The sequence below is a fragment of the Prosopis cineraria genome, unplaced genomic scaffold (assembly GCF_029017545.1).
Source record: "Prosopis cineraria cultivar Desert tree isolate PC_DT_omini unplaced genomic scaffold, ASM2901754v1 PC1068, whole genome shotgun sequence".
Classification (NCBI taxonomy): Eukaryota; Viridiplantae; Streptophyta; class Magnoliopsida; order Fabales; family Fabaceae; genus Prosopis; species Prosopis cineraria.
Genome location: NW_026556393.1, coordinates 25976 through 36843, shown reverse-complemented (window position 1 = coordinate 36843; position 10868 = coordinate 25976). Strand labels below are relative to the sequence as shown.

Genomic DNA, 10868 nt, shown 5'->3' with positions numbered 1-10868 from the left:
TGTGAACATGAGTAATGTCATCCAAGATCATTGTTCAGATATCAGAATGAAGGCAATAACTGCGCATTCAAACGACAGCTCAAGAAGCATATTTAAAAAAAAAAAAAACAGATATATCATATATATGTCTGCTAACCTGGCATGTCTAGCATACTCCTCATAATTTTCGAGCAGCATTTTGCCAGCTTGCTCTTAGAGCTGACTCTGGAAATGGTTCAATCAAGAGACACCTGACTACCTGTTAAAATAAGAATCAGCATTAATAGGAAAAGCAATAATGGATAACCATGTTTAATAAATCGTAAAATCTAAGATGGCAGTGCTCAACCAGCATGCATATTTAAACCATGAAATTTTTATGACAAGAACAATCAAATACAATAACACACTTACAATGAGAACATGTCGTAAACCAAGGGTAGGATTCCAATCCTTTTTCAATGTGTTGACACAAATCTCTCCATTGGTTGCAATGTTAGGATGGAAAATCTTAGTCAAGAAATAACCTACAATATTTTTAGATAGTTGCATCAGTCAACAATGCTTTAAAAATGACGAAAAATGGATGCAATTATTTTAGGCAGGGAAAGTGAAACAGGACTGCTGAGCAGATATATGTCCTTGCCTTAAATGAGAAACAGACTCTATGAAAAATTAAATTTCAACAAGTAGAAGAGAAAATAACAATATGTAAAGTAAAATTTATATCAAGTCGCACTATTTATAAGCTGTGAACGATGCACCACATGTACTAATTTCATACAATGCACAGAAGCCTACTTAGATTTTACGAAACACTGATTAAAAATTGCACACCATATTATAACTCACTGTCCAGAATGTCGAGCAAATCATAAAAAGGTCCATCTAAACTCACCTTTAGGTGGAGAGTGTGGAAAGTCATGAGATAGTAACAACTTCATACGGAAAACTCCATTTTCATAAGGAGTCCCAGCTGCAAGTATAATTAACTAAGGTTCAGCTTGATTTCTTCACATAATACTCGAAAATAAACTTACAAAACAAAATTCCATGCCTGGGCCATCAATGTCAGCATATATTGTTGAAAAGTCATCATCATTTACAACAACTTTAATGCCCTCAGGAGGGGAATCATCAAGATTTTTCAATTCCTTGGCCAGTTGCTTTATTACATTTGGTGGAAGATTTTCATTAGTTGCCTGAAACAAAGATACCACAAAAAAAACTTAAGGACAAGGAAAAATCAGTACTGAAACAAGCACGCCTATTATTGTGTATGAACTAGTAAGCAACACAATGCCATCATGAAGAAGGCTCCAAGTGTCATCAAATAATATTGTGTGTAATTAGCTTTACTTTAAGAATTCTTCCACATAATTTCCATTCCAATTGTACAAAATAAATTATGATAAATTAAATCAGGATAGGTCCATATCAGCCTTATTTCCAGAGAGAGCCCTCAGCTATATACAATCCAAGATATACATCTTTAAACTATCAGGCTATTGGTAGTTGTCATCCTAAACCATTGCCAACAAGCGCAGGTATATGAACAGAGATTAATTGTTGTATGCCAAGAGATACCTAATTCCAGAACAGGAGGTTAAACTACTCCTGAATAATTTTACTTGGCAAATTCATGTGTGCAAGGCCAATAATTGTAAGCCTAGATGATAGAGTTGCCAGCAACAATATCCGTACGTTAAGAGAAATATACTTACCATATCTGCACAAATGAAATTGAAGTAGATCTTTTATTCAGCTGCCAATTAACAAGGGAAGAGCCCTTTACTAACAATGCACTGGAATATCAAATTTTCAGCCCAAGGTGAAGGAAAAATCTGAGCGGTAAACGGACCTGCAAAAATATTTCTGATTAATATGAGAAATATATGGCTTGACTTCAGTTAAAAGCTGCCATGAATGAACTACCAAATGGTATGAATTGTCGTATATTTAGCATAATGGAAGAGAATATAGCAAAGACAATAAGCATTATATATATTGACGCCCCGATTTTGCATCTCAATGCCCTTAGATAATAGTGTAAAAAAAAAAAAATCACTCTTTTATTTTATTTCGCCCAAGAGCCCCAAAGAACATTTCCATCAACCCATTCAATTCAACTATCCCTCCAGACAAAATCCCCGGTAAGAACACAACCGCAAATACATTCACACGTAACCGAAACGTAAAAAGCTGCACACATCACAGAACAAATAGCTAGTAGCTTGAACAACAAGTCTGCTTCAAGTAGAAATAGAAGATAACCGGCGCCGCCGCCGCCCCTCCCAACACACACGCGCGCACATCAATTACCAATTTACCACGTAGAATTCCTCATAATCATATATAATTAGAACCAAGTAACTCGCCTGTAATTCGTAAAATCCAGACGACTCGAAAAGTCTGCAAGAACTATAAAAGCATTTTGGTGCAGGCACAATCAGACATTTTCAGAACCTGATTCATCTACCGTACATCATAGGAAGACTAAACAGGAATTTGAAAAGCATACTTGCAGATCACCAACTGGTAAAACCCTAATCCGCAACCCTATATCAAGAATCTCGACAATCCTAACTAAACAAGAAAGAAATTGCAAATACAGATTTATAAATAAAAAAATTTGCTTAGCGAAAAGGAAAAGCATAAGCACACAGAGCACGATGTTCGGGAAGAAAAAACTCGAAGGAAGCATCAAAACCTCCAATGAACTCAGAAACAGAACAATTTGCTCGCACAGTTCCACACAAGATGACGAGAATACATCACCAGAAAACCTAGATGGAAATTCTCCTTATCAGGTGCTTTCGGCTGCGAAATTGAAGCCAGAGAGATGAGGAAGCGGCCAGGGGAAAGGAAGGTGAGAGAGATTGATAAACGCAGAAGAATGTGAGAAAACGATCCGAACCCCCCTTGAATCATTGAGACGGTCGACTGGGACGAGAAATATAATATTCAATCCAGATGAAACGGAAATTCTAAAATATTTTAAATTTAAATTTAAATAAAACAACGGAAGAAAGGACAAATTATACACCACTTTTCATTATAAAGGTTTTTTGTTGCTGAGTTTTTTTATAACTAAAATTTAAAAGGGAGTTGAGTTTTAAAAATTTAAAATATGATTTTAAATTTAATAAATGTTTGTAAAAATATTTATAAATAATTCATAACAATATTTCCACAAGGGAATTGTTCACGCCACCTTATAATTTAAGAGTTAAATTTTACCAATCATATTCATCTTTATTGGTTTTATTATAAAGTTTCTAAATTAATTAATTGAAATCAAATATTTCTATTCTAATTTATAATATATTTTTAAATAAAATTATGTATATCAATTTATTAAAAAAACAACAATATAAATTTCCAAATGCTTCATTTAATATAAAGATTAGAGAGAAAATATAATAAATACAGAAAAATAATATTTCAAAATATATTTAACAAAAACTTATTTTTGTTGAGTTATCTTACATTTGAGACAATAAACTACCTCCAAAATTTTCTCATCTGCTAGGACAAAAAAATATAATATAAAATTATTTGGATTTTAAGTAAAAAAAATTGATTAACAAAATATGGTAATATTTAAATAATATTTTTTAAAATTGATTTACCAAAGAGGTAAAACTAGTTTTTGAAAATTGAGTTTCAAACACCAGGCAGAGATTGAAAAAATTTGAGAGTATTTGATTAGCTTTTATAAAATAAAGTTTGATTTAAAAAGAATTATATTTTTTATTTAAAGATGTAAGATATTTTTAATTTTTTAAAATATAATTATTATTTTTTTATAAAAGTATCCTAATTAATAAATAATTTTATATTTATTATAAAATATTTAATAAAAATAAATTTAAAAAGATAAAATTAGTTTAAAATTAAATAATTATTTTATTAAAAAATAAAATTTAATTAAAAATATTTTATATTTTGTAGTGAAAGAAATATATTTTTTATATATTTATTAATTATTTATTGATTTTTAATTTGAAATGACGTGGGGGCCAGCTTGACGCAATGGATTTATAGACGTTGGATTCTTTACGTCTACCAAGAAGATAGCTGAACCACGCGCATTAGGTGGCCGTGGACTGCACGGCCATAGCTCCGGGTTTTCAACCTTCAACTTCAACTTCAAGCATCTGGATGAACTCCTGGGTCTGCTCATGGGCTGATGGCCAAGGAGGGACAGGTACCTTTTAACGTCGTAATGATTTGAAATTGAAAGTTGTCTCGTCTTTTGCTCCTAAATCCAATATCCATTATCTGTCTTTCATTCAGGGCAAAACAACTATTCTTTGTGATCTTATTTATGGAACGTAAAGAAATAAAATTAAATTAATTTTTTTATAAATCATATTATTAAATTTTATTATAAATTTTTATTTTTCATTTACTGTTAAAAAATATATTAGTAAATTATATATATTTAATAAGGACAAAGTTGATAACTTATTAAATTTTAAAATAAAATTAATAAGTTTTAAGATTATTCTTAATACTAGTGAAATATGTTGGAAGTGATTTATAAATAGAATTAGAGAAATAAATATGCTTCCAAATGTCTGATTGGTTTTTCTCCTCATTTTTTATTTTTAAAAATTATTTTACAGTACAGTTTTTAAAATAAAAGAAGATGAAAATTCGTTTAGTTGTTTTAATTTAAAAATAATTCTTAAAAATAAACTGATAATGAGTTATAGATAAGTGATTTATAATAAAAATTAGTCAAATTAACTGTAATTTTTAATAATAAAAGGTATTATATTTTAAAAACAATAAAATAAAATAAAAATAATTTAAATCTTTTTATATTTTTTGTTTTTAAGAATAAAAAATGAAAATAATTTAAAAAAAACTGAAAACAAATGAGCCCTAATTTGCTGATACTCTCTCCAATTCATTTTTCTTTTGATAAAATACTCTCTCTATAGAGTAGATTAAACCACTTCATCAACAAAAGTAGTCAATAATAATGGCCAATATTATTAGAATAGTAGGAATTGAAATCTAATGTTTTTACTAATAGGCTACTTAGATAATAGATATGGTCGTGCTTTTTTTTTTTTTTTGGTTGAAGAATATTGTCGTACTTCAATTGATAATTTGTGTCTTGAAGACGGGGTACGATGAAAGGAGCCTCTGTTTCTTGTTCTTGTTTTTCCTTTTTTTAAGTCTTGGTTATTGTTGTTCGTTTTTCATTAAATGACGTTTTCAATGTTTATTCAAAAAAAAAAGTATTATAAATAAATTAACATGTGCTCCCCTTAGTACACAATTTTCAGCATATATCAAGCACTTCTTCTTTGTTGAAATCATTTTTTTGTAGATCTGAAATAATACTTCCTCAATTATTCTTGACTGTTTGCTTTTGAGCCTTTTTGCTCTTGATTTAGAACTTTGCTCGAAATCTCTTTCATGATCATTCGAATTTGGGATATTTACATGTTTGGCATAATAAGGGAATTTGCTTCTGCTCAGCATGAATTCACTTATTTAATCAAGATGTTCTCATAAAAAACTTTAATAGCTATATAATTCAAAAATGTAGTCCTGAAAATTATGTTTTTCTCACATTTACTTTTCATAGTAGTTTTATTAATTATGTTTTAACATTAACCTTATTGTTACTTTTTCTTTTCTTTTCTTTTCTTTTTGTTAATATAACTGTCTTTTTACTAAAAAAAAAATATGTCAAGCACATTTAAAAAATTTCTTTTTTCTAAAACTTAAAAGAAATTTTGACTTATTTTTTCAGGTCTATCCCTGTTCATAGTTTTTTTTTAACAAAATCCCTGTTCATAGTTAACATACAATTTTTCATCTATGATTACCTAGTCCATGTTGACCAACATGTAGTAAAAAACATAAAGATGTTTTCTAAAATTACAAAATATCTCATTTTTTGAATCAACAATAACTTGTAAAAAAATATTTTTGCATTAGAGACTGGAGAGTGTTAATCATTATTAATTTCTTTAGTATAATATATCCCCATGCAACATACAATAATAATTTGGTCCATAATTTACAAAATTATGAAATTAAATTTTACTGTCAATAATTAAATATCTCTATAAATAATTCTTAAGTCTAAAGACATATATTGATTTGGGAGTTTTTAATATCCAACTCATATAAACTTTTCACTATCAAAAAGTAATTTAAAGAAATTATTTTTAGTGTGGTGCAACCCCATCCTTAAGTATAGCTTATGTTTATTTTTGCTCCAACCTTTTCTTTTGGGGATGTGTCTTTTTTTTTTTTTTTTTGAGTCAATCTTGTGGTCGTGTATACATTTTATCACTTTTCTAAAAAAAAGTTAATTTCGAAACACACACAACATAACCAATTAATAATCTTGCTTATAAAGAAGCAAAGTTTTACTTCCTCTATTTGTCAATCACATTTTTAAAAATTTACTTGGTCCTTTATGTAATTTATTTTCTCTTATTTTTTTTCATATACAAACATTTGATGTATAATTTAAAAGTATTTTTTAACAAATCATAAAAACAAGCAGACTATTTCAAATTTTTTAAAAAAACTCTTATTTTATTTTTCTGAATCTAAGAGTTAAAATTAAAAATTTATTTATTTTTAAGATAATTTTATTATTTTAAATTTTAACTAACTCAATTTAATTTTGATAAATTTAATAAAAATGATTTATAAGCAGAATAGGATAAGTATCTTACGGAGTCTCTAGTTTCAGTTAGCCGAGAAAAAGTGGCGGACTTGTGAATTCCCCTGAGAAAAAAGGTAGTTTAGTCAAAGAAAGTAAAGTGGCTTGTACTATAAATTAATAACTAATAAATTATGGAAGGGCAGAGGAGCGGCTGGAATGGGCTTTGAATTTGAGATTTTAAATAAGCGAAGGATTCGTTAGTGCCACCAAGGCGTGAACTCTTCCCAACCCATTCTTATACCATGTTTGGCAAGAATAAAAAAATGATGGGGAAAAAGTGAAAAAAATAGCTTTTTTTTTTTTTTTACTTGGCTAAGAAAAGTGAGAGAAAAATAATATGTATGACCCATATATTTTTATATCTAACTCTTCTCTTCAAATGTGAATAAATTTTGGAGAGAAAAATTTATTTTTAAATTTACCCATTAATTTTTTCATTATCATCTCTTACTTCCATCTTTTTTATCACAATGTCTGTAGTATAGATGTATTTTGATAATAGACTTTTATTTAACAAGTAATATATTTAATTTTTAGATTAATTGAAAAAATGCTAGTTATAAATTTTCAGCATAATTTCTAGCTAACTACTCCCTCTAGAACACAATATAAAGCATTTTTTAAAAATCTTACCTAATTCAAAATATAAGACATTTGATAACTTTTATATTTGCCTTTTCAACTATAAACCTACTCCATTCACTACTTTTTTTAAAAAAAAATGTATTAAAATCTTAATTATTGTTATTAAGTCTCTTATATATGGTATTTAATAAGGATATAACTAAAAAGATGTAGACATTTTTAAGAATTTAAGATTTTAATTAACCTTGTTCATAAATTATAAATTAATTAACTATGACTTTTATTGTGGTGTGAAGTGAGTATCTTATATTTGGTTGTAACTTCAAATTTTAAGATTATTATATATTTAATAATTTAATAAATAAAATTTTAAATTGGATGAAATAATTTGTAATTATTTTTTTCAATCAATAATATATGATAGAAATTAGTATATATAATATGTTAAAATATTATATTTTATTATATAAATATTTTTATAAATAATAAGGTTATTGTTGTTCATATAAAATTAATAACTTTTCTTTCTTTCTTATTTTCTTTCGTTCAACCGAGCACAATAAGATAAATTGGCATTCTTCAATTTTTCTTTTCTCTTTATTTTTTCTCTTTCTATTTTTTCCTGCAAGCAATGTTTTATAATTATTTTATTAGCATTAAAATTAAAATTATAATATTGGAGTTAGAACTTTGACCAAAACTAAAGACCCAACTACTCATTTTTTTTTCTTTTTCTTGGTCTACAGTTTGTATTTGTTTTGTTTGGGTTTATTGATAAATGAATAGTAATAAGTTAATTAAAGTTGGAGCCATGGTTGACAGATGTTATGTCGATGTGCATTGGGGGCTCAGCTTCTGTAGCAGCCACTAGTGGTGGCAGTGGCGGCAGAGCAATCTGTCCCTTCCTTGGACCCTACAGAATTGAAAGAGTTATTATAAAATTATCATATTTAATTCAAAATTAAACTAATTAACTAAGTAATGTAATTAATTAATTATGATAATTAAAAATCGTCTATTGAGTTCGAGGTGGCTACTTGGGCTTGTAAGATTTTTGAGAAAGTCAAAATGAAGTTAAAGAGAGTCTTGAGCTACGTTAGGCCCAATGTGTTTAATTTAAATAGAGCTACTTGTTTTAAACGATTCATATAACAAAAAGTGCAACTTGCTGTAGCGAGCGAGACAGAATGATAAAACTCAAGTCTGTCATTATAAATGACAAATTTGTGGTGTTTTTGATAGAGATCCAGGAGAGACATGCTAAGGTTTTGCTGATTCAACCATGGTAAAGTTTTGGTGATGTTTTAAGGTTCCTATCGTTTGGGTAAATTTTCTACCTCAATTCTCTTGCTTCTTCCTAGTCCTTAGCTATTCTTTTTTAGTATGATAAGGCTGTCTAAAAATTACTATAATAATGAGATGTTCAACTATTTTTATGGAGCCTCAAGGTGCTCATAAATTTCATCAATAAATGAGTTTTTTGATCATTGCTATTAGTAAGGGTCACTATTAATTGTTAAAGTACTAACCCTAGCACTAATTAATTAATGTGAAATCTATAAGTGAAGCCAACATTGATGTGTGAGTCTAAAAGGAATTAAATAGGCCAATGGAAATTAGTTTTAGGGTTAAATATGCATAAGCATGCACACTGAAGAGTTTAGGCCTCAATCTCTATGTGTAGATGTAAGTTGAAGCTTTTTAATGAAAGGAAAAACTTCATCAGAGATCAAGCTTTTCATGCTTTGTAATGATAGAGGCTCTAGCATAAAGATAACCAAACGCAAAATGCTACCATTTAAAATAGATGGTAAATATCACTGTAAAATTTATTATAGAATAACTATATGTCAAGCCATAACTAATTAAGCGGAGAGATGGTGGAAAAGCAAATGTGAATGCAGAGAATGAGGAAACCATTATTGTTTTAATTATGTTCTTAGACTATAAAACCAAAGAGGTATGCACTTATATTTTAATATAGTTACGATACATCCAAAATTTCTTTGCATGATTGAGATAATGAATGAAAGAATTTCACTATCAGATATGTTTATGGTTGACCAGAGCAGTTATAAATTGCCTAGTTAAATTGAGGTTAAGAGGGTCGGTTGTTACTAAAGTGAGGACTACTTGACTCATGATTGTTGCTGGTATTGATAATTATTAACAACTGAAATAGAAATTGAATATGGATGATTTTGTAACTAAGAGTTTAACTATCGTATATCATTGTGTCCGCAATTATATTTAACTAACATATAATTGATGATAAGCAATAAGTAGTATGGAGTTACCATGAGCCGACAAACTTATGACTATTGTTAAATGATAAGCATGACTAATAAGGACAAAGTACTTGATGGTTAGGTTCAATTATTACTTGACATTGATAGATAGACTGTAGGCTTAGATTAGCTACGAATTGATGATATTCTCAAGATAAAATGTATGTTTGGATTTGCTATACGTGATGATAATGTGAATATGTTGTTATTGAGTAATTGATAATCTTATGTGTTGTAATATTAAGTTCTATTGATGATGAGATTGTTATTTTACTATATTGTGCATGAAATAATTTACATGGAACAAGTTGAACTTGTATAAGCATAATAGGTAGGTCTTGGGAGTTCACCTTGGAGTAGTAGAAGGTCATGATAGTAAAATCCATGTGGTGTAGCCTCCACTAAGTTTGTTCATAGTAGTTGGCAATTTATATTTACTAATTTATTTAATATTGCCAATAACCTATTGGTGTTGCATGGGTCAAACACGAGACTTAGTATCATTGATCCTAGATTGGATGGTGTAGGTTGGGCAACTTATGACATGTTGAAATTCGAGTAAAAGGAACCTATGATTTAAGAGTGAGAATGAAAGTCTTTTAGTTTAGTAACCCCTCACGATTAGAGATGGGGTTATCTCCAGTCACATAGATTGGACCTACATACATTAATAGCTTATGAGTTCAGTCAGATGATGTGAGGAGGAATATAAAATGATTGTATTGATAACAGAGTATCAAGACATGATAAACCTTAGTTGTTTGTTAAAGTTAACTTATTAATGATTTGATAAATTAAATGTGATGGTTATACCGCCTTATGCTACATAAGCTAACAAGTATCATTATATAAAGCAAGAATTCATCGTGTAATGATGTCATACAGTCTGAATTTGGATAATAATTGTAACATTGGTAATATGCATAGTTGTGATTTCTATTATACTATACCTATTTATACTTTGAATTGTTTGGTTATTGAGATATTACATCTTATGGTTATATTGTTTTGTTCCTTACAAACATTCATGGGCAACAGAGGAAGGCAATGTGCAACAAGGGACTAAGATGCTTGTGTAGGAGCTCTTAGTTCTCTTTGTGTAAGGTACAAATACACATATGCCAACTTAGGGTAACTTGTATAAGTTAACCATATTCATTAATTTGCATATGGATTTTATTTGTAATATATGAGTAATGAGTAGCTATTTTAAGGTCTTTAGTAATGAGGCCTTACATTGTAAGGTATGAATTTTATATTTGAGAATATGCAGTAGGGTTGCATAGTCTTTATATGTGCTGTTTCCTTGT

General features: G+C 28.7%; 1 protein-coding gene across 1 annotated transcript; it reads right to left on the bottom strand.

The window, feature by feature from the left end:
- Positions 1 to 136: 136 nt before the first annotated feature.
- LOC129299188 (ubiquitin-conjugating enzyme E2 22-like) lies at positions 137 to 2917 on the bottom strand (the record flags this gene model as incomplete). Its single annotated transcript, XM_054937643.1, is given in 7 exon segments — positions 137 to 193; positions 195 to 238; positions 394 to 506; positions 878 to 955; positions 1037 to 1181; positions 1704 to 1840; positions 2690 to 2917. Coding segments are annotated over 6 exon segments (440 nt in total), but the record flags the coding sequence as incomplete, so codon positions are not given.
- Positions 2918 to 10868: the final 7951 nt, after the last annotated feature.